This window comes from Camelus ferus, chromosome 10 (assembly GCF_009834535.1).
Source record: "Camelus ferus isolate YT-003-E chromosome 10, BCGSAC_Cfer_1.0, whole genome shotgun sequence".
In the NCBI taxonomy this organism is placed as follows: Eukaryota; Metazoa; Chordata; class Mammalia; order Artiodactyla; family Camelidae; genus Camelus; species Camelus ferus.
Window position 1 is genome coordinate 61,548,250 of NC_045705.1, and position 25,251 is coordinate 61,573,500.

The window sequence follows — 25,251 nt, forward strand, 5'->3', positions numbered from 1 at the left end:
CCCTCTCATCTACTTAAGGATATCACTCCTACAGATGTCTCTTCTCTGTGGTATATTACCATTTTCCTCTTCTCCACTAGAACATTCCCATGAGCCCAAAAACATGCTATAATGATATCTTTTAAAAAACCCTCCCTTCACTCCATTTCAAGATATTGCTCCATTTCTCTGTTACCTTCACAGTAAAACTCCATTAAAACAAACAAACACAACGAAAAATAAAACTAACTGCTTATACATGCCATCTCAACTTCTTCTCCCACTCTGGTGGATTTACTCTAATTAGGCTTTCATTCCCATCACTCCAGTGATATTGATCATCAAAGTCATCAATAACCTTCACATTGGCAAATCTAATGATCGTTTCTTAGTGTTATCTTACATGCAACCTATCAGTCACATTTGACACAGTGATCTAGCCTACTTCTCAAAACACTGCGTCCTCTTGGCCTCCAAGACATTTCTCTCAGTTCTCCTCCTATCAGGAAGGCCATTCATTGGTCTACTTTGCTAGTTCCTCCAACCTGTAAACATGAGAGTATCCCAGGTCTTAGTACTCACATCTCACTTCCTAGGTGATAACTATGTAATACCTACCAATAAATTTACATTTACAGTCCTGACCTGTCGCCTTTGAACTCTGAACTCTCATGTGCAGCTCTACTCAGTATCTCCACTTGGATGCCTAATGAACATTTCGAATTAACACAATCAGAACCAACTCTTTATTATCACACACTACCTGCACTTCAAACTTCCCTGGCAACTGAATTTTTTTCTGCAAATAAAACCCCAAATCTTGTAGTTATTACTGATTCCTCTTTCTCTGATATCCAGTTCATCTTGTCAGCTGCACATTCAAGATATTCCCAATCACTCTTCACTTCTAGTCCTGCCAGTATAGTTCAAGCCACCACTCCTATCTGAACGATTACAATAGTCTCATGGTCTAGTTTCCATAAAAGCAGCCAAAATGATTCATTTACAACATAAATCAGATCATATTACTCCTCAGCTCAAAATCCTCCATGGCTTCCAATCGCTTACATATTAAAAGCCGAGTTCTCACAATGGCCACAAGGTCTTCCCGATCTGGCCCTCTGTTAGTTTTCTGATCTTGTCTACTACTCTCCACGCTGCTCACTCACTTCAGAGACATTAGCCTCCTTGGTTTTCCCCAGGATACAACAAGCGTGTTCTCAGATCAAGTTCTTTATATACTTGATACCTGGAAAACTCTTGCATCAGACGAATCTCACGGCTCACTCATTTATTTTCTTCAGGTTTCCGCTCAAATAACTTGTAAGAGAGGACTTCATTCTCTACCCAGGATAAAATAGCACACTTCTCCCTCCTCCCCCCTATTACTCCCTTAAGCCGCTTACTCTGCTTTTTTTCACGGCACTTATCTTCTGTTACTATATATTAATTTGCTTTATCATCATTAGAACAGTTTCTTGCACATGATAGGAACTCAAATATTTGTTCAATAAATTAATGAGTGAGTACTAATATACCTTTTCTTTAATAATTTATATTTTAAATTCAACAGGGTCTATTTTTATCCAAAAAACAGAAATCAAACAGCCCAAACATCCTGCTTTGGGACTAATAACACTCACTCTCAGAGGGTTTTCATTCAGGTATGGGGGCTCCCCTTCGATCATTTCGATGGCCATGATGCCCAGGGACCAAATGTCAACCTTGGGACCATAGGCCTTCCGTGTCACAACCTCTGGTGCCATCCAATACGGGGTTCCCACCATGGTGCTCCGTTTGCTCTGCTCTGGGGTGATCTGGGCACAGAATCCAAAATCAGCTAGAAAAAGTAAAGACAGGAAGAATTTATATGTAGGGTATTCCTTCAATAAGTATCGACTGTGTGCCTCCACTTAGGGGTCAACCTCTGCCTGGCTCTAAGCCAACACAACCCCTTCTCTCCAAAGCTGAAGTCACGTAACTGCCACCTTTATGTTCAGCTCCTAGCCTGTCTCCTGCTCAGTCTTGAAGGAGGAACATAACAAACATCATCTCTGGCCTCCTACCCCTCCTCAAACTAGGACCGGGCATTAAAATCCAAGCTGCCCATTTTGACCTTGATTACTTGCCCCAATTCTTCTTGAAAACAATTCCCATGCTCCTATATCTGGTAATTTGCTTTATTTCCTGGCATGAATACTGGACTTAAATTGTAATCACCTATAACTACGCATGGCCGTGCTTTCATCAGCTCCTCACTCTATGCCCCAGGATAGAGACTGCTAATATCTTCCCATAAGTTGCCCATCCACCTGTGATACAACTGTTTGTCTGGGTTACTGGTCCTTAAATTTTTGAACAAAATGTTCTGCTTACAGTACATTCACATGATATTGCAATGATATGTTTGCTTAATTATGAGGCCTTCAACAGGAAGGACTATGTCCTCTTACTCATTTTTTTCATTCCAAAAGGCCCAGCATATAACAGACATTTAATACAAGTCTGCTGAATGAATGACTGAGTGAGAGAAATTACACTAAACTCTTTTTTCTGATTAGTATAGGAAACACAAAATACTTAGATTGAGAACTACTTGAACACAGGCAAAAGTATCTTCAGCACCCATCACAGGACCTAGCACATAGTGGGCATTCAGTAAATTTTTTTCACTGAATGCCTAAATGAGTGGGAAAAAAAGAGAAATGACATCCTATATAGTGCTGAGCAATATAAAGTGTCCACATATCCAAGGGAAAAAATAAAGATCTTTGGTGAGTCCTACAGATACTATTATATGATTACCATCCCAGAGAAGACAGGGCCCCACAGCAAAGAGAAGTATTATCACTTTCACTCACTTAGCTTGACAGAGCCATCCATTCCCAACAGGATGTTGTCACTCTTGATGTCTCTGTGAATAACCTGGTTTGAATGCAGAAACTCCAAAGCCTGCAGGCACTATTGAAGTAGGCAAAGGGAGAAAGAAGGGACATATAATATGAAGACTTAGAGAAAATCACTAATCCAACCTCCTCATTTTATGATCATGAAAGCGAGGCCCCAGTGAGTAAAAGAACTTGTTCCAAATCAGTGGCAGGTATAACACCTTCTCCTGTCTCCTGGCATTCTTTTAACACTGTGCTGCCTTGTACCTTTATTATAATATACCTGATCATACCTTATTATACATTATAATCATTTTATTTAAGTACAAGAGTTCCTCCAAAGTATTTTAGAGTTGTTTACAGAACATTAGATCTTTGACAAAGAACCTGATGCCTAAATAAATAAATAAATAAATAAATAAAGTACTAAGGAAGAATGGAAAGGATTTTGTGATGATTAAACTGGAAGAAAATGACAAATGAGAGTCATATTTGGGAAACTAGACAAATGGAAATGACATTAGAAGCAGTGAATTTAGGAGGATAATCTTATTTTGGTGAGGAAATAATTTGTACTGTTTTAGGTATGCTGAACTTTATATCCCTATGAACATTTGCAGACAAATGTTTAGTAGGCCACTGAAGATATGAGTCTTGAGTTCTGTACAGAGGTCTGGACTTAAAGCAAATGTTTACAAGTCATTCATGAACAGATTTTTTTCAAGTTATAATAATGGCTAAAACTGGCAAATGTTATAGAAGATAAGAGGAGGAAGAAGAGAACCTTGGAAAACACCTAGATTTAGGTGTTTTCTCTGGGCTACTGTTTTTCCATCTATAAAATGTGGGGATCAGAAAAGATAATCTCATGTTTGTTACTAACTCCACTAGTTTAAGTTCATAAACCAAAGTTAAAATTTTAGAAGCTTCCACCCATTGAAAAAACACTAAAGATGAAAACCAATTAGAAAAAAACTATTTAAATGTTCTCAACTTATTAATACTTCACTTTCTAAGAACATACTGATGGCTAAATAAAAAAAAACAAAAGCCAGAAGTCGATTATCTCTGGAAAAGTAAGAGTTGCTTTCTTATGGAGGCTAGAGATCGTGGCCTCTGGATGTCAAAAACCGTAATATAAAAAGATGATTTCAAGAAATTGGAACTTCATACATTGCTGGCAAGAATATAAAATGGTAGAGGCACTTTGGAAAATAGTTCAGCCAGTCCTCAAAATGTTAGGCATTGATTATATGACCAGAAGTTCCATTGCTAGGTATATACCCAAGAGAAATGAAAACATATATCCAACAAAAACTTGTATGTGAATGTTCACAGTATTATCCGTAATAGCCAACAAGTAGAAATGACCCAAATGTCCATCAACTGATGGACAGATAAATAAATAGAATCTTATTTGCTAATAAAAGAACATATGCTATAACACAGATGAATCTTCAAAATATTATGTTAAGTGAAAGAAGCCAGTTAGAAGCACATATTTTATAAAATGCCTACAACTAGCAAATCTATAGAGACAGAACAGATTAGTGGTTGCATAAGGCTGGGAGGGCTGGGAAATGGAGTGGGTAGGGAGTGACTGCTAATGGATATGGAGTTTCTTTTTAGGGTAATGAAAATGTTCTAAAATTGATTAGGGTGATGGCTGTATAACTCAATATACTGAAACCCATTCAATTATACACTTCAAAAGGGTGAATAACATGCTATGTGAATTATATCTCAATAAAGGTATTTTTTAAAAGGGGGATGATCTCTGTGAGAACTTAAGGATAACAGTAATGCCACCTATTTAGGTTACATTTAAATGTTTTTCCAAATGCTTTTTGATCTATATGCTACCCCTAAGGTATACAGTGTGAATATTACATTCCTATTTTAAAGATAAACAATTTGAGGCACACTGATTTCACCAAGCAGACATATGGATGTATTCTCAACCAGTGACAATAGGTCCCTGGGGTGAGTGAAAAACACCTTAGACATTACAATGGTTGTGGCTTTCCAAAGGTTCACAGTACATAAACAGGCCTATAGTATATTTATGGTATTAAATTTCATGGAGTGAAGGTGATTAGGAAAAAACGTCTTAAAAGGCTCCTGGTGGAGGAGGGAGGATAATGAAACACAAGTTGAGAAACACTGCCTTAGTGGTACAGCCAAGAAAAGAAATCATCTCCTAAGAATCCCATTCCATTAACCTGTGTGTGTGCACATTCTAGATCACAAGGTTTTTAATGCAGAGGTGATTGTATTGATTTCACATGACTTTATTTTTCCTAATATTATTATAAAACTAAATAATTTCATCTGTATGCCTCCAGATCTTGCATCATCAAACCTCAAGCATTCTATTAGACTCACTCCCATAAAACTCTCAAGCTAGTCTTCCAATCACTTAATCTTCTACTCTTCCCCTAATTCTCAAACTTTTCTATTATTAGGCTATCAGAAAGTTCCAGTCTCTTATCAGCAAAGCACCCGAGATGCTCAGTTTCTCCAAATATTCCCTTCATCTTCTTGCTCTAATGAAAATGTGGCTATTCCCTAAGGACACTGCTTCTCATAGAAGTCTTGTGGAGGTTTTACCCCCTCTTCTTTTGTCAGCATTTTACAGACCTTAGACATTTAATAGCAATGAGGAGAAAGGAGAATACCTATTTAAGCTTTGTTCTTATTTCTTTTGCCTGGAAGTACTTTACTCTAGATTTTTTTTTTTTTTTTTTTTGGCCGGCTTTTTCATATTCAGATCTATGGCAAAACCTTCCCTGACTACTCTGTCTGAAATTGTACCTCCTCTGTCATTACCTTCTTATTCTTCCTTATTTCCTTCATAGCACATGAATAAAGCAGGAAAGCAAAATAAAAATGATTAAAATATATATCCATGTAAAATATATAAAGGAGAATAAGTACTCACTGCAATTATTTTTAAGAGGTTGAAATTACGAGTGACTTTATAATATATATATATATGTATGTATTTTGGTACTTTCTAATTTTTCTACAATGGGTATATAATTTTACAATCAGAATTTTTATATAGTTATCTCTAAAGAAAAAATAACGGTGATACAAATTTCAAAACAGGTAAAATAAGAAAATGATGGGATAGTCCAACTAATTTCTCCCATCTCTCACAGTACCCAGGCTGAAATCCCATCAGGTGCAGAACATTGAGAGACATGGATATGGAGGCCACGTCCTGCTCAAGGCTGGTTGGCCATGGGCCTTACCTCACGACACACAGCTGCAATCTGGCCTTCATCCATGCAGGTTTCTGTCACCACATCTGTCAAAGAACCTCCAGCCAAGTATTCCATGACAACCCATAGCTCATCTCCCACAAGGTAGCTGCAGGGGTGAAAATAAAGAGTAAGAAGGAACAAAAAACACTGAGCCACAGCAGTGGGTTTCAAATGCTAAGCATATGCACAGAGTGACTCTGCATTTCCGTCAGCTCTGGAAGAGTCTAGGGTTCTTTTTTTGAAAGAAAAGCTGAACCTAGGGGACAGAATCACTAACTTGACATCTCTTTAGGATTTGCCTGGATAAAACAAAGGAGACTGTTCCGTGAAGCCCCAAAGGGCAGAACTAAAATCACTATGTTGAAGATATAATCGGATTTTATTTCAGCACAACACAAAGTATAATTTCCTAAAGTTAGGCATGATTCTCACACTTCTGTGAGGCATGAAGCAGACAGCATCCAAACATTTGACAAAGGTGGGACTTGAAATCCATGTTACCAACATTGGAGAAAGTCACCAAACATCCCTGAGAGTTCTACTAGATCTGAAATCCATGAGATCTGTACTGGTTCCTGTTCAAGACTCCATCCCCAGAGAGTCCAGCACAGTAGATGTCAATATTTACTGAATAATCCAATGAGTAAAATAAAAGAGAATTATTAATATTAAATGTAATAAGGACTATAAAAGCCATTTAAAAGCTGTAGAGTTTTATATACATACTCATTATGCTGACAATGATCTCCACCTTGAATGTCTCTAATTCTAGGAATGGAATGCATTCACTAAGGGCTGCATTGCCACAGCTTCTTTTGGAAGCCAAGGGCCGCTGTGTAGTACTGTATTGCTAGAGAGACTTGGGGGCTGACAAGAGTTAAAACTGGTAGTTTCATTCAGGGACCGGATCACTCAGCCCTGTTATGTAATAAATAAAAAGGTTACTTAGCTTGTCTGGTCAGTTTCCTCAGCTGTAGAATAAGACAAATAAAAACAAGGATAGTCCAGAGTCTTACAGTCTCTTGTGCTAGCTTTAGACAAAGAAGCTAGACTGGATTGGCTTGAGCTGTGTGCATGCCATCTTATCTTCATCCTGATATGGGGACTATTGCTGGGCAGCTGGGGAGATTGTTGGAAAAAACAAATAGTCTCAAGTAAAGAGTAAGATTTGAATCCTATTCTCTTGACTATGAAGCAATCCACTCTTCCTTCCATAAGATTCTGCATACTATGTACTTGAAAGTCTTGTTTTTTAATGACCATAAAGAATAAAAGTGACATTAATTTTTCCTTCAATAATCACTTTTGATAGAGAGGACTATGGGCACTTGGACCAAAAGAGAATTCAGGAATGGGTAAAAAGCCCTCCTCTAGCATGAGCCTATTTCCTTACTGATAAAGTGTAAACATTTATGGCCTCGTACCCAGCACATGAAGAAGACATCTGTCAACCTGGACTGACTGGGGGGAAAACATGAGCGTATGGAAGATTACATGGATACTAACAAAGCAGAGTCCCTTTACCTTGACCCAACATATCACTGTCAAACCTAAGACAATGCAAGATCAGATTCAGGTTGTCTCACTTTGTGGGTACACACTGTGCCAAGATACCTTCAAAAACTATCTCAAGGTAAAGCCTCAGAGCATCACATATTTGGAGTAGAATAAATATGAATGGAGATATCTTCTGGGACAACTCACAAAAGCCATGGACTCTCAAATGCAATACATTCACTGAGTGCTCAGCTTAAGAGCACCCACCTTGTCCTCCCACAGGAGCTCCCAGGTACTTACTTTAAAAACAGACAAGGAGCTATTTGATGTCAGGGACCGAGATTTATTTACTTCTGATTCCATAGTATAAACCTCTGGAAACACCAGCAAAGGCATGATCAACAAACAACTTGTAAGTCTTCTAATTCTTTTTCCAGAACACAGATTCCTTCAACCTGGTCCCGCACTTTACTGTTGAGATAACTCCAGTAATGGGGAACTATTTTATCAGACAGATCATACTCTTATTGGACAGCTTATCCTGAACAAAATCTGGTACTGTATAACCTTCAGAAGTTTGTGCATGGTTTATTCTCCATACAATAAGTTCTTAAGAGACATGGAGGGTGCACCGTAACTTACAGAGGATTCTTCAGAGCCAGTCATGACCCACATCATGGAGAGACAATCATTCCTAAAAAGGAGGCGGCTTTATTCTCTATAGCTAATCAATATCACCTGTTGGGAAGGTCAAAGTCCAACTCCTTTCCTCTTTAAAAAAAACGGAAGCTTACTAAAGTTTTAGATTCAGAACAAGAAATCTGGCAGCAATGAAATCTAGCTGGCAATGCAATATAAATACCAAAAAAATTAAGAGTCCAGGACCCAGTTCAGTATCACCTCCACCTGTGTTGTCTCTGAAACCCAGACAAGAAGTTCACTTTCTTTGTTCAGATATGAAAGAAAAGAACATGATATGATGGAAAGGGCATGGATGTTGATGCTACGAATATTCAAATCCAAAACCCTCATTTGCTACTTACTGGCTTACTGGTCTTGGACAAGTTATTAACTTCTATGAACCTCAGTTTCTTTATCTGTAAAATATAGATAATAAACCCTACCTCACAATCAGATACTATTATTCATGAAAATGCTTAGTACAAAGTAAAGTATAACATAAATCTTAGCTACAACCCTTATTATTATGTTGAAGAACAGAATTCTGATGGGCTGGAATGATGGGCTAAAATAATCAAAATGGGATTTAATGAAGTAACTAAACAGTTCTGTTACCAGTTTAAGGCAAGTGTTCGTAAAAAAAAACCATAAATAAAAAGGATAGGATTTGAATTGACTACAAACTTACTAGGGGTCAACAATGAAACAGGGCTCTTTTAAAAAATAATTAATAAAAAAAAGAGTAAAAGCATTAAGTTCTGTTGAGCTTAGAACAAAGGAAGGGTCCCACTTTCTCCATACTGGTCAAATCTCAAATGAAACTACTGACTGTCACATTTTAAGAGAATACAGAAAAACTAGAAGTTATTCAGGGGAGTGAGAGGGGTAAGGAAAGATTTGGGATGCAGAACGATTTCAAGACCTACATATTTGACTCAGGCAGATGGTCTGAAATGCCTCCCTGGGCAGAATAAACAGTACTAGGACCAGATGTTAGAAGCTACAGGGCAGTAGGGTTCAGCCTAACCCAGAAAGATTGTGCAGAAACAGAGGTGTCCAGCAGTACACAGGGTCGGAGGCAGAGAGTCGAGCATCAGAGAAGATCCTTAAGTGGAGGCAATTTTGAGCGCTGGTATTGCCTTCTCTTCTAACAGCTCCACCATCCATCAGTCCCAAAGGCCCCATCTCTCTGATAGGACCTGGCACTCCATACCTGTCCAAGTAGTTCACAATATTTGGGTTCTTGTTTTCCCTCATGACCAGGATCTCATTAATAATCAGCTCTTTCTTTGGCTGCTGCTGAAGGTTCATCTGCTTAATGGCCACCTGAAATCAGAGTAGATTCAATGTGTATCCAGAGTCACTTATCATTTACTGATCATTTACTAAGCACCAGACTATAAACACTCAGGAGACAGAGTTGAGTAAGATATGGTCTTAGCCCTTGAGGAATTAATAGTTTATTATCTGAGACCAGTGGTACAATGTGAAGTCCCCAGGCCAGCAACATCAACACCATCTGGGAATGTACTGGACATGAAAAATTTCAGGTCTCAACCAGACCTACGGAATCAGAAGCTCTATGTTTTATTTTAATAGGTCCTCCTATTGAGGATTAAACTTGCTACTAAATAAAATATTTATATTAGAAAAAAAACTTCTAACATTCACAACATAGAAGAGGTACGCTATAACAGAAGTCCATATAAAATGCTATAGAAACATAAACCTGGGGAAGAACTCTCAAACTGGCAAGGGAGGTGACTTTTCGAATTTGGTGTGGAGAAATAAATCACAGGTGACCAGGTTAAGAGAGTAAAGGGGGATCCTTAATGTTTATATATGAAAAAAAGACCTTGATAAGCTTTTTGTCTATAGAAATAAACAAATTTCCACATAATACAAACATAAAGTATACATAAGTTTCCAAAACACTTTTGCATCCATTTCTTTTGTGTGTCAAGTACTATGTAAAGTGTTCTCAAATTGATTTTATTTAATCCTCAGAGACACTCTATGAGTTAAGTATTACTATTGATCCCCTTTGACAGATGAGGAAATTGTGATTCAGAGAGGATATATGACTTGCATACACAGCTATTCAGTAGCAAAGCCAGGATTAGAATCCCCAAAGGAAATACCCATTTATCCCACACACAGAGCCAGATTAATCTTCCCTACAGCACACATTTGATAACAATTTCCCCAGTTCAAAGCAGAAATGTATACTGCTTGCCTAGAGATCCTCCTCAGCCCAACATTCAAAGTCCTTATGATCTGACTCCTATCTCACTTCTCACTGTATTCCTTTACATACTCTATGATCTGAGCTCCTCTCCACTTGGAACATCTTCCTTTGTTTTCACACATTCAAAACCTTCCTATACGTTGTACTAGGCCAAAAGAAACCTCATTCTCCAAACCAGATAGGTTTTTTCCTCTTCTTTAAAGCCCCAGAAGATCATATTTATACATCTGTTGTGGAACTTAACACATACTGAATTGAATGATGACCAATTAGGATGGGTATCTCTAGAAGCTTGAGAGCTCATTTGAAAGCTCAGAATCCCTGGTGCCAAGCACAGGGCCTAACACACAGTGGGAGCTCAACACATGCTTGTGGAAATGAAGAGAGAATTCAGTGGGTTGATAAGTATTTTGTTTTTAAACCACAAAAAGCACCAGTAGTAGGCTATTCTAACCCACAGGAGTAGACTTTAAATTATTTGCTAAATGTTTATTCCCTAGAGGTATTTTTCTCTTTTTCCTGCTTAACAGACAAGAACAAGAACACCTAAAAGAGCAACTGAATTAGTCTTTCCAGAATCAGCAAGAAGTACAGAGGATGAATAACTCATGAATAATACAAATTTTTATGGGAAAACCCTGGACTCTACTATTTCTTCAAGCCAAGCATGGAAAATCTCTGGCCAAGAACCAGTTTATCAGTAAGAAATGATTCTTTAAACATGCTGACCACTCCATTCCCTACCCCAAGTGTGAAAAAAATTGCTCTGGAGCAGGGTCTCCTATCAGGTTAGGATTCTAGTCTGGCTACAGCTTTCTATATCTGCCGATGATTAGCTTTGTCTAATGTCTGGAGAGGAACACATTGATCTAAAGACCTATTACATTAAGATAGCAAGCCCCTGGAGCCAAAGGAGTGCCTTTGGAGTTCTTCTGGCCATCCTGGAGGATGAGACCATGCTTACGAACCTCACAGAGGTCACTGCCGGCAGCAGCAAGGGAGAAGAGAGGCAGGCTGTGGATGACACAGAACCGGCAGTGAGACACCAAGAATCCTTTTCAATAGCTACGGACTAACTATGGACTAGGTTAAATGCCCTTCACCTAATTAGATCCCTCCTATTCAGGCCGGCAGATAGCAGTCCTATAACAGAGAAAGAACTGGACCTGAACTCTGAGGACCTAAGCTCTGGGGCTGAGTCTGTCACTTACTAACCTTGCCCAATCACAAGCTCTCCAAGCCTCAGTCTCTTCACCAATTCTGAGGATATAATCCCAAACAAACTCTGATGCCCCTCCTCACAGGACTGTTTTGAGAACTAAATGAGATGGTGGTCAGTGTGTTACCCATATATAAGAAATTTAAATAATATTGTAAGACAACAATGAAATGCTGATCATTGCAATACTGCATTTGATGAGTACTTGGAACAAAAGCAGCTAGAATGAAAACATCATCAGCAGGAACGATAGCAAAAGCCAACCACCCTCCCACCACTGCTGTTCACTGAATGCCTACTGTGTGCCAGTGCTGTATTAGGTGCTCTATTTACATCATCTCAGTAAAACCTAACAACAACCCTGCCAAGCAAAAATCATTATCTGCATTTTCAGTTAAGAAAACTCAGACTGAGACTTATAAGATAGTTGCCCAAGGTCATAATCAATGCCTTCAGGTTCATAGAAGACTTCAAAGCCTCCTCCAAGTTTACTATTTCTATTACACACATTCCCTCTAAAAATAGGCTTGAAAATTAATTGTTAGATCTGTAACTGGAAGACTTCCTCCCACTAACATGCTAAATCTTCCTTTATGTGACAGACAATAGCTTTCCTCTTCCCAGCAGGGTAACTCCCAATAAATACTGACTCACAAAGACTAAGAGCATCTCTCCAGCTCCATTAAAGATTTATACTCCCCAGGGCAGGAAATGAGGCCTTCCTGAATACACTGCATTAGCCACCCTAATGGACTCCCTTCTCATTCATAGTTTTGTAACCACAAAGCAGGCACATAGTGAAGTCAAGTTTGTTCCCTGTGGCCAGTTTCTCCTACACGCAGCCTTCAGGCCTTCCAGGAACCACTCAGCACCAGCCTGTCTCCCATCAAGGCCTGTGAGGCCCCAGAGGCCAGAAAAATGACAAGAGGTCCTAGTGTCTAACCTTAGCTCTGCTGTGGCCTTGTGGCCCAGAAAGTACCAGTTTAGGTTTTAGAATCAAGATTTAATTCAGTCTTTGCTAACTGCTGGTAACACATTGTTGCAAAAGTTACTTAAACTCCCAAGTTTCAAATTCCTCATCAGTAAAAAGGAAATAATATTACCTACTTTGTAGAGTTCTTTTTAGAATTGGTATAACCTCCCCTTTTCTATCTCTGCCTCCAATACACCATATTTAAAATTGGCAGAATGATACCATCTTTCCTTCTTCACCATTATTTCAACACCAGTTCTTGTCAGCACTACAAGTTTTATACATACACAATGGAAAGGATGGTTTCTTATATTTGTATATATGATTATAATGTCTGAATCTTTCACATAGTTCATAGCACAAGGTGTAACATAAAGGAAATGTTCAGTAAACATTTTGTGGAATAAATAAATATGTACAAATAAAATTAATATATATCGTAGTTTATGATGTATGCCACATGTGTGGCTTTACTCAACTCTTTTTTGAGGTATATGCTATCATGCATATTTTATAAGTAAATAAATTTCAGGCTCAGGAGGTCAAACAACTTGCCCAAGGTAATATAAGTAGCTAAAGGTAAGCATCTAGGTTACTGGATTCTCACCTAAGAACAATTAATAAATCCTTAACTACAATGATAATTTTTTTAAGTTGACTTACCCTTGATGGGGCCTCAATATTCAGCTTAGAAACTCATAAAACCCTGACCAGAGCACAGTGAGATATGTGCTTTCCATAGTAACCATGACTTCTCTGGTATACCATGGGGTTTCAACCACCAAACATAGATAAGCAGGTCCTAGTAGCCTCCCTCAGAGGAGCCCAACTCTGTTTTCATTGGAACAGGAGGTGCCTTGCTTAAGCTGTGAGCCGCAGTACTCTTTGAACTAAGAACTCCCTCAGGCAACTCCCATCCACCTGACAACATTCTTGCTCTGCAACCAAAGAGAACAATGCAAAGAAACCTCAAGTACTCTGTACTCCCTTCATGGCTTCCTTCTGCTAAAAATAGGATTTTGGGTCATCAGATCTTAGTAGTAAGATCAGAGTTCTCCCAGCTTATAAAATGTGAGAGATAAAGAGATGCCTCCAAATAAGGACTTCAGTGTCTCCTGGAATCCTGGCCACAGAGTAATGGAAGGACCACTAAATTAGGAGTCAAGAGACGTGTTTAAATCTCTTCCATATCAGATTTCTCTCTCAAGCACCAAACTTAACAAAAATAATTGTCCACCAAGCAGTTTCACAAGGAGGTCTCTCATGCAATATCCACCTTCTTCAAATGTATAACTCCTCCTTTTTCCTTTCTCCTTGACTAATATCACTCACTTGTGAATTATCCTCACATTCACCAAATTCTGCAAAATCTACTTAAGTACCTCTCAAATCCATCCACTTCTCCCCATTCATACTATGTTACCACCTAAGTCCAAACCATGAACTCCCTCCTACCTGGAATTACACAATAACCTGTTCCACTCTTATCTCCTCCAATCTGTACTGCACTTTGTAGTCACAGTGACTTTTTCCAAAATCTGTAAGTTTCATCATGTTAAAGAGCTCTAGTCTGCAATAGAAAGAAACTGGAAGTGTCCCTATTGAGCTAATAAAGTCTAAAACTTAACAAAAAATAAAAAGAAACAGTGGAACTGAAGGAGTAGTAGTTAGTGGTGGATACTTACTTCCTGTCCCGTGGCCACATCCATTGCAGTATACACAGTGCCCGAAGCACTGAACAACAGATAGGGAAGAGAAAATAAACAGGTGTTAGTGACATGTATCAAATGCAGCTCTATACACAATCTGGCAATGCAAGTGTTAATAACAATAGCAGCAGATATAATACTCCCCATTGCCTCCCCGAGTCTATTCTCACAAGAGGCAGTATGTAGTAAGAGAATACAGGCTCTAATGGCTAACAGGGGGTGAGGGAAGAAAGGAGGGACGGAGGGAGAAAGGCAGAGAAAGACTAGGAACAATACTAGGAAAGTCATCATGTCCATTCTAAATGATTACAAACCTCATTTTACACCTTTAACCATGAACCCCATGTATTTGTGAGTTATATGCAATAATATTTGAAATCTTATATGCCAATAATGTCAGATTTATATGATGTTATTGAAAGAAACTTAAAATTCCATGTACTGAAAAAATTTATTCTAGGCAAGCCTGTCATTATGCTTCCCCCTGAACTGACCTGACTTTAATTCAGGGGGAAAAGATCACTCTTAAGTTTGCCTTGAAGCCAGAAATTATGGTCACCAGCTTCCCAACTACCACTCTTTAGTTGGGATCCTAGCTACATGCCAGGAAATTTGAGATCATAAGATATGGACAAAGACTGGATTATTTTCATTGGCAGTTATTTCCCCATTGCCTGACCATCCTACCTCTAGCAACCTTTTGTGATAAAGCTGATGTCTACATTCTTATCCCCATCCTCCCCTATCCCACCACATGTCCCGTTCTTACAGGGCAAATACGCCCGGGCTTCGGGGGACTGGACACTTTGAGACTGTGCCTCCATGATTACAGGGGCCCAGAGAGCTACTCAGGCTCACTGATTAGGACTTGACTGTTTCTACCTCAAACAGATATATGATTAGACATATGAATTCCAGGTTTAAAAAAATTTTTCAGATCTTAAAGGGGAAAAAAGCTAGCAAAAATTATAATAGTACTAATTTATCATATTTATGCAGCATTTATAGTTTTAAAATCATGGAATGTGGAAACATCAGCATAGGTGCTTAACAAATACTGCATTCTTCCCTTAGCACTAACAGACTTGTCAAATAAGCAAGGACAAAAACATTTTGTAAATGTTGCCTATTAATGGCCCTCACACACCTATGTAAAAAAATTTATATGTATCAGAAATTTGAGAAGTGAAAGATACTGAATTCATAATCTTCTTCCTTAAATTTACGGATGAAGAAACTCAAATCCTGAGATAGGACCTGACTTGCCCACACTTGTCTGTGTATCTTTCTGCTACATTCTTAGTATCTCAATGTAATTAGCTAAAGGAAATACTATCCCAGATTACTCTACTTATGCTTTCATCAGTCTGAACTGGTGTATGTAGTTGAAAAAGCATTGAACTAGGAAAAAATGAGATCCACTCAAGTCCAGGGTTGTTTTGAGGATTAAATTAAATAATAGATGCAAATAACAGATGTAAGTTGTAGAATACTGTACAAATACAGCATTAGTATATTATGCAATATTTTATCTTATTTCAGAAGTTCTTGGATGAATAAGAAAGAAAACTAAAACAGAAAACTTCAATAACTTCATTAACAACAATGCTTTCATTAAAGTAACACTGTGAGTGTTCTATAAACCAGATACTTTTTTCATTTTTTAAAAAAATTTTAGCTAACTGGGTGTATCTGTAGAAATCTCATTATTTTTCTTTTTTATATAGAAGTGTAACTTACCTAAAGTAATCTGCACAAATCTCAAGCATACAACTTGATGAGTTTTCAATATGCATACACCTATGTGTTCATCACCACGATCACCCCCAAAGGTTCCCTGATGCCACCTCCCAACCAACATTCCGCTCCTAGATGCAACCATTATTCTGACTTATATTAGCATGTATTAGTTTTGCCTGTTGTTGAACTTCACATAAATAAAATCGTATGGTATCTGTTCTTTTATCTGGCTTCTTTTGCTCAAAATAATGGCCAAACATTTTTAAAACTTATCACAGTATATTATAATTTTTTGTTTGACTATCTCCTTCTGTAGACCTGGGGTCTCTGAAGGCAGACTGCCTGATTCATAGCTATATTCCTAGTGTCTAGCACCTAACAGGAATTCAATTAAGATTTGCTGGGATCAGTACATTTACAGCAGAATACAAGATTCAGAGAAGAAATCAAAGAGCAGAAGACACAAATTCTTGCATCCACCTAGAAAAACAGTCCCATTACACTAGCAGAAGAGTCTGCAGTTCTGAATCTTCCATTTCATATTAGTGCTAGTAGGTCTCAGCACCAGGTAAACAGGGTTAATATGGAAAAGTAGAGCTATAATTTTGGAAGCAGGTTTTGTGCTAAGAAAATAAATGGTTTTTTTCACTCTCACTGCAGGGATATTTTTAGAAATATGGTCAGCTGATGATACATCTGTCACATTAAGCATAATTCTGCCAAACCTGAAGTCAGCCTAACAAAACACCTCCAGATGGGTGAGGGGCAAGGTGGAGAAAGAAGAACAAGGTTTATAAAAGGCAAAACAAAAGCAAAATCATATATACTAGCACACACAATTTTAAGTCATTTCTCTAGGTAAAGAAATGCCCCTACTAACCCTTGTCCAATCTTCTCAAACCGTGTGTATTTCTTCTTCGGATCGCCCACACTCACTATGCTCCCTTTAAAAGAAACAGAGTCCATAAATCATTTTTTCCCAGATCAACATACAAAAGAGGCCCTATGTTTCCTCAAACTCTGAAATTAGCAAGGATTGAAGAACTACCTCAGTACCTGGAAGTCACACTAAGCAGATCCTTAGCTTTCTCCCTTAAGTTTCAATCAAATGTTTCACCTCCTTACAACTTTGATTCATAGTAATCTAATCCATTTCTAAATTCCTAAAAGTTACTCATTTGTTTTTAATTCCATATATTCAATAAACATTTACTCATTTTTACATGCTCACTTACTACATACCAAGCCCTATGTTGAGTGCAACAAATAGAGATAGATGAGACACAGTTAAGACACTCTCTGCTTTCAAGAAGCTCTAATCTCATGGAGAAGATGGACAATAAGCATAAAGTTTCATGAAAACATAACAATTGTTGTGATACAAAGACAGGCAAAAACATAGACTGGAAAGACTTCAGAAGGGAGGTGATATCTGGACAAATTTTTACAGGGTAAGTAGGAATTAGTCAGGAAGAGAAAATCAAGGGGTTACAGCAAAAAGTACTTCAAGTGCAAGGACAAAAAGGTATGAGAGAGTTCCCTGGATTTCACAAATAATGTGAAATGGAGATGGTGAAACTGAGGCTCACAGAAGGCAAGATATGTCCCCAGCAAACTGGTGTCAAGCTAAGGTTAGGAGTCTGGTTTTGCTCTCCCAGTTCCAAGTGCTTTACATTAACGAATTACTAGGATTTGGGTACTTCTACGTACATTAATTCATTTTATTTACAAATGAGACAGATAATAACCCCCATATTTAAAAGATGAGAAAGGGGGGGGGGGCAGGAAACAGTAGGAAATTGCCCAAGACCCAAGTCAGTGGCAGTGCTGTGGCTTCAACCCAAGGGTCCTTAACTCCCAGGCCAGTTTGCTTTCCACAGTTGTATGTTTTAAGTATTATTGTTTTAAAAACAGATCTAATTTGATGAAAAAGACTAAATATAGGAGTAAACAGATGGCTAGGTAAGTGGCTTTTCTTATTTCATCATTTCATAAGGGCTCTGGGCAAGGGCAACTTTTAAAAGAGTGAATTTTTTTTTAAAAGTCAAATAAGAATTATCAAGAAGAAATCAAGAGCTGCTAAGTTGGAGAATCAGAAACCTCAGCTTTAGAATACAAAGCCAGTGTGCAGACTTGGCCAAATCAATCACATCAAATCCTCTTTAGTAGTAGGTAAGTACAAAGAATAAATCAAAGGCCTTTTCAGACTCTTCCAAGCCCAGAGACCAACCCAGTCCTTCCTTTTCATCTGAACTTCTCTGCAGGTTACTAAAACACAGAAACAAGCTACCCTAATACACCCCACTTCTGGCCACTAAAGAAAGTAAAATGGAAGTTTCCACCTGAGAGCGAGAAACAGCATGTTCTGATTACAGGAGCACAAGCTGTGCTCCAACCCCAGCCCTGTCACTTTTTGGCTGTGTGAATCTGGGCACAGTGTTTAGCATCCCTAGCCTCAAATACCTTAACTGCAAAAAATGAGGATTATAATGTCTGTCTTCGCAGGGTTAAAATGAGGAATAAATGAAAAAAATCAAGAAAATGCTTTGTTTGTCATTTGACACATAGCACAGGCTCACAAATGTTAGTTTCCCTTCTCTCTTTCCTACAACCAAGGCAGATCTATCATCTGTAAATGGCAAACATCAATAACCAACATAGCATTCTCCCCCACCAGTATACACAAGGCCTCAGTCTTTCTCAATACAACATTCCAGACTACTCCCTAGGTAAAAACTATTCGTCATCTCCATAACCCATGCCTAGGGGTAAGTGATGGCCACAAAGTGGGCCATCCACACTCTCTCTCTTCACACTCCCATCCTACTGTGGCATCGAGTCAGGGCTAGTGAGACAGAAGTGGGTGCAGGGACAGGGTGAGGAGAAGTACAGTCTGTGGCTGAGATGTAAAGCATAACCAGCCAGCCACATACACCAAGGGTAAGACCAAGATCTCTACAGCAATAGAATTCCATCTTTGTGCCCAACCAGTCACATACCAGAAGGAAATTCAAAAAGCTACAAAGTGCTTACGCAATTTCTCCAAGATCTCCTCATCCGACATTTTAGGCTTCTTCTTCTGCTTCTCAGTGTTCCGGGTCAGAGCATCTGGCGGAGTGGTATTATTCTCAGCAGGCGAAATGGGAGACGTAGCCACATCTCGAGTTGGAGTAATAGGAAGTGGTTCAATCACAGACCGTGTGTACACCTGCATTATTGGTGCAAGAATTTGGCAAGGCCAGTCTCTCTTAGATGTGTGTGTTAGAACATCCACAGAAGAACAAATCCCAGTAGACTCATCCCTTCTTCTAGATCAAAATCTGTGTTCTTCCTCCTCTGTGCCCAGACTCTGAGGGTGGAATGGCCTTCCTTGCTCTCACTATACACAACAGGGGTTAGTGAGAGTCTGAGCACTGAAGATATTCAATACAAGTTAGATAAATCTCAACAGAAATGATTTAAAAGAGACCCAGTGCATTCCCTTCATCTGCAAAATTCTATCCTTTCCTAAGCTGAAATGAATATCCTGTATTCCCACAGTACTTTGCACAGCTAATACAACACTCAACATTATCTTCATTTGAGTTACTCCCTCCTTAAATCTTGAACCCTCACAGAGAAGAAACTACAATTGTTCTTCTTTAAGAGGCAGTAGGGTATAGTCATTTGGACCACAGACTCTGGAACCTGCCTGCCTAGACTTAAATCCCAACTTTTATTCTTACTATCTGTATGACTTTGGGCAGGTTACTTAACTTCTCTATGGTTTAGTTTCCTCATTTATAAAATGGTGATGTTAGTGATATCTATCTTATAGGGTTCTTGCAGTAATAGATTACTTAATGTGTGAAATGAGTAGCATCATACCCAGCAAATACAAAGCTTTTAAATTTTGGCTAATACTATTATATTTCCTATTCACTCACTTACTTAACAAACATTTACTGAGAATCTGTTCTTTGCCTCCCTGTAAAAATGCTGCTCCATCCTCTACTCTTGTGAAGGAAGTCTTAGAGAAAGATCTAACTGCAAGCCAGAAAGGGATAAATGTCAGAAGAAATGAGCAAACTATATACTAGTGAAGTTCAGAAGAAGTGATCTTAAGTTATATGGGCTTTCCCCTGGAGACATTTCACTTTTTTTTTCATAAAAATACCACCACAATTTTTTGGCTAGTCTATAAGCTGTATGAAGACAGGGAATGTGTGTCATTCACCCCTGAGCTCCTATATCTAACCAGTTGCCTAACAAAAGGCAAGTATACAGGTAAATGTTTGATGAGTCAATGAATAAATGGGATTCTTCAGCTGGATCTTAAAGGATGGATGGGATTTTAATAGGCGGCAATGGGTAAGAACTTTCCACGTAGAGGAAACATCAACAAATCAAGACATTAAGATCAGAGACTGTAGATTTTTTTCTTGACTACTCCAGCATAATGATTTCTTAATTTTCTATTCTTGTACCCGCAGACAAATTATACCCCTGGCACTTAAACCTGTACTTTCATGCCTTGACCTCCTTCTTCAGTTCTCCTGACATAGCCCCTTGAAGATACAAACCCTGCCTTCTCCCTCTCTAAAATTCTCCTTCTCTGGCTCCAGGGTCTGCTCACACAAAAAGGCCATTGTGCTAAGTGGAATAGAACCTGGACTTGGGATCAATTACCTGCTTTCAATCCTGGCTCTTTACTTACTAAGAGACTCTGGGTAGATCAATTTACCTTCATAAATCTCAGCTTCTTGTTCTATAAATTAACAATGTCTTTTTTAGAAAGGAATGCTATGAAGATTAACTTGAACTCATTTGTTCATTCAATACTTACTGACTTTCAAGACCTGCCAAGAACTATGTTAAGCACTGCAATATTTGTATATTTCCTCTACTTTTGAGTAATTCATGGACTAGTGGGAAAACATTTTTAAATGAACATGCTTATAACCAAAAAAAGCCATACCAATGTGAGACACCTTGACAACTCTCCACCTGTGAAGCTCATTTTCCTTAAAGTGATTTTGTAACCCATAGAAAGGGTGATTTCACAGATTCGGCTTATAAATTCTCATCCTAAAAGGTCATGTAATCCCTTTGAATTTCCTCTGCAGCATCTTCCATAGTCAGTCAACAAACTTCTGCTTGAGTGCCTACACGAATTCTCTACTCCAGGGATTGTTTTTGTATTAGCACAGTTTAAGCCCTAGGTAATTCTTTCATTTTAAAAGAATCATTCTTGTCATAATTAAAAAGCCCAAACAAAAAACCACTCATAGACTATCACTTGCTGATAGGTGAGTGCTCAATAATTTTAAATCAAGTAAAAGGCAGATTGTGCAAAGCTGGGCAGAGGGACTGTGGCTATTCTGAGATGCAAGAACCTTAAAGGAAGTTGAATAAAAATCACTGTCAACATTCAGCATCAAAATGCAATCCTGATGTCCAGCATATTAATAGCACTAATGTTTTTATAAATTCTCTTGGGTCTTTCAGTATTATCACTGATGGACTAAGAAACGGAATACTGCACATTTAACAGAGAAGAAAAGATCTACAGCAGGCTAATTTGTTGCATCCCAGGAGACTAGAATAATTTATGTTAGTCTTGCGCTAAGTAACATTAATTCTGTATATCTTCCTGTCTGCGGAGAACAGGCTAAGTGAACTAGAGTTTAGTTGGTAGAAACACCAATTATCTAGGACACTTTGGGACTATCTGCAAACCAGTGATAAACAAATATATCACTTCTTGTCTTTAATCATACAGAAAGTACCTTTCAATCAAGGTGGTTTGGTGATCTCACCACCTCCAAAATCTAAGGACCCATACCAGAGTATTAAACCTCTAGGCCTCAGCACTCACCCCTCATTCCCCCTGCAAATTCTAACAAATCACAAAGCTGTCCACGTCCCCAAAGACTTACAGATTTTGTGTGCTCTGGGCGTGGAGCAATCACTGGAGGTGGTGTAGCGTCATCATCATCATCTTCATCTTCTGAAACTGGTGGCACTGCAGGGGTCTCAGACACCGTCTTCACATTCTGTACAATGCAGAAAAGCCAGATTTATCAGGTCCAGGTGACCTGGAACTGAAGCTACCGGGATCACCAATCCCCCAGAAGAAACTTTTCCTGATACACCTTCTGAAACTCACGTTAGCCTCCAAGCTCTCCACCTTTGTATAGCCAGTCTCAGGAACTCAGCCACCTCCCTTCTCCTCTCTGAGCTACCACTCTCCACTCAGCCCCTTAGGGACTTCTGTTTCCCACCCAAAGACTAACTGTGGATTAGGAAACCAGCTTACAGCTTCTCTACCTGTCTTCCCCAATCCAAATCCTGAAGACAAGCTCATAGTTCTTTCTTATTCTACGAACTTTATTCTCTGTGCTGAACAGGCAATAAAATACAAAATGCAGGGAGAGAATCAAAAGTCTGGAATTTTACAAAGTTTATCTCTGTAATTCCTTAGTCCTTTCTGTTATGGTAAATGGAAGTCCAGGCAGGCTTTGGCCTCTCCTTAAGCCTAGTGCACCCATTAGGTCATCAGGTGCCTCTGCCTCAAACTGAAGATACAGAACATCAAGAGACTCTCGTCTCAAGAGCACAATGACTTTCTCCCCAGACTAAACGCTATACATTTCACTAAGCATTGGCTCTATTCTGGAATGAATCTTACCAGCACCACCAATTGAATCTGCTCTAATCTCAGCAATTTGATTTTCCCAAGCAAATTGTAATAAAGCCAAGAGTAGCAGGTTTTAGGGCAGGTCCAGGCAAAAATATCATACCATTACTGTTATAAATAGAGACAAAATAGCTCTAAAATATGATATTTCTGATAGAGATTAAATGATGACAATATAGGTTCAGTGAAGAAATAGGGATCTTTTAGTATATTGATATAATTCAGCAGTTTCAGATATTTTCAGAGTACCTACTCTGTGCTCAGGAAGATACTGTGATGGATCCTGTTGACATAACATACAAAATTGGAAAAGATGGCCCATGTCCTAAAGCAGATCACCATCTAATGCAGAAGACAGAGAGAGGAAGAATTCCCTTCCTGTCTGCTATTTGGGGCCTCTGCAGAGAAGAACATCAGCAGTCAGAATGACAGGGGACAAGTGAAGAAAGCTATCTAGTCCAATACTAGACTAGAGCTACTGTGTAGCACACTGGCCTTTACCACATTTGACATACTAGGGTAAGGAAAACTGGCAACCTCACAGATTCTAAAAGAACCTCTAGTGCAGGGTATAACTTAAAAACTGCTAGTGACAAGCATATGTAAGCAACTAGCTTTGGAGACCACAGGCAATGAAACTATCCTCTTGGTCTCAAGTTTCATCACTCAAGAAATGTGGAAGAAAAGGACTCGTACAATCTGAGGGGTGACCTGAAGTAACATTCAGTTCTAAAATCCAATAGAGGTTCTTTCCCTGTCAAAGCACATATTTTGATATTTCTCTGCTCTAATTTCTTTTCTCCCCACTATTCCACTCAGCAAAATTTAACTGGGAACCCAAAATGGAACTGAAGTTAACTCAGCTGCCTCTTCATCATCAGGTGGCCCTAACTACCCAATGTAGACCATAAACACTAAGTTTGTTTACTCCCTGAAACTCTGTAGAAAAGATGATTTCATCACCTTCCTTAGCACCACATTCTGAGTGGTAGTATTAACAACTACCAGAATCAAGAAACACAGGTTTTTGTCCCAGATTTTACTTCTTATCCCCGTGTTTTCAGCAAGGCTATTCCACTCTAAGCCACAGTTCTCATCTATAAAATGGGGGTGATGACAGCAGCTCTCTGTCTCATAGGGCCACTGAGAGGAAGAAATAAAGTGAAGTAGGTATAAAAACACTTTGTAAATGGCAAGGAGCTAGAAAGATGTAAGAAATCAATTAAATTATCATTATGTCTAATAACCACAAACCACTTTTTAAAAAGCCAATGACTTCAATTCATTCACTCATTGTGTATCAGACTCCATTATAGGCTCTGGGGTTACACTGAAGAACAAAACAGGTAAAGCACCTGGTCCTGTGGCTTACATTCTAGAAGAAGATACAGTTAAAATTAATCACCAGACTGCCAGGCAACAATAAGATAAATATATGAGACTTTAGATTGGTTGAGGGTGGGAAAATAGTACTTTAGATAGAGCAGTCATGGAAAGTCCTAGTAATGGCCCAAATGAAATGAGAGAAGAAACTATCTGACCCTCTGAGAAAAGAATATTCCTTGCAGATGGAAGAAGCACAATGACTCTAAGATGGGAACATACGTGGTTTGTTCCCAAAACCTCCAGGTGCCTACCTATGCTACTGAGAAGTGCCTATGATCTTAAAACTGCTGAACTTTGGGTAAAGTTTGTAGGAATCTCTGATGTTCTGGCTCAGGGTTGCTCCTATCCATCCCACCCCAGTTTCATCAGAGTAGGGGTTCTTCCAGGGAAAGGCAGGCTGTAACTACGTGGTCTAAGAAGGCTCACTTTCATTTGGAGTGGTGGGTAATGCCCAGGCCCAGTGGTGCGTCAGTGGAAGTGACCTCCTAGAGGTGTTGGCAGAAGGCAACTGCTATTAGCCTGAGGTTACCAATCCTGGATAGGACAAATTCAGGCTAAGGCTGCTCAAAGGTATAGCGGATACTAGAGAGGCTCCAGACTAGTCATACATGCGTGGCTCTGTGCATGTACATAAAAGCTTCAAAAGGGCCAAGCAAAAAGTAAAAGTTGGGACAGACCTGAAAGAGGTCTCAATAATTAACAGAACTAGAATGAAATTAGCAAGGATATTGATTTGAACAACTCTATCAGTTAACTCAACCTAACTGACATATATAGAACATTCCACCCAAGTTCTGCAGAACACACATTCTTTTTAACCATTTACGGATCATTCTTCAGGATAGAACATATACTGGGCCATAAAACACATCTCAATAAATTTGAATAATTGAAAACACAGAAAATGTATTCTTTAACCACAGTGGAATTAAATTAAGAGATCAACAACAAAAAGGAAATTTCTCCAAAGATGATTAAAAATA

The 25,251-nt window shown here is 38.7% G+C and overlaps 1 protein-coding gene across 4 annotated transcripts in view; it reads right to left on the minus strand.

Annotated features, from left to right (window-relative positions):
• PAK1 (p21 (RAC1) activated kinase 1) overlaps positions 1-25,251 on the minus strand; it is a 122,804-nt gene that overhangs the window by 6,729 nt on the left and 90,824 nt on the right. For all 4 annotated transcript variants that reach the window (XM_032489496.1, XM_032489495.1, XM_006191641.3 and 1 more), the window contains exons 6-13: positions 22,122-22,238; positions 19,237-19,411; positions 17,084-17,147; positions 14,440-14,488; positions 9,528-9,640; positions 6,125-6,242; positions 2,841-2,940; positions 1,623-1,819 (exon numbers count right to left, since the gene is read on the minus strand). In XM_032489496.1, the coding sequence (XP_032345387.1) occupies positions 1,623-1,819; positions 2,841-2,940; positions 6,125-6,242; positions 9,528-9,640; positions 14,440-14,488; positions 17,084-17,147; positions 19,237-19,411; positions 22,122-22,238 (933 nt within the window). The remainder of the gene's footprint in view (positions 1-1,622; positions 1,820-2,840; positions 2,941-6,124; positions 6,243-9,527; positions 9,641-14,439; positions 14,489-17,083; positions 17,148-19,236; positions 19,412-22,121; positions 22,239-25,251) is intronic.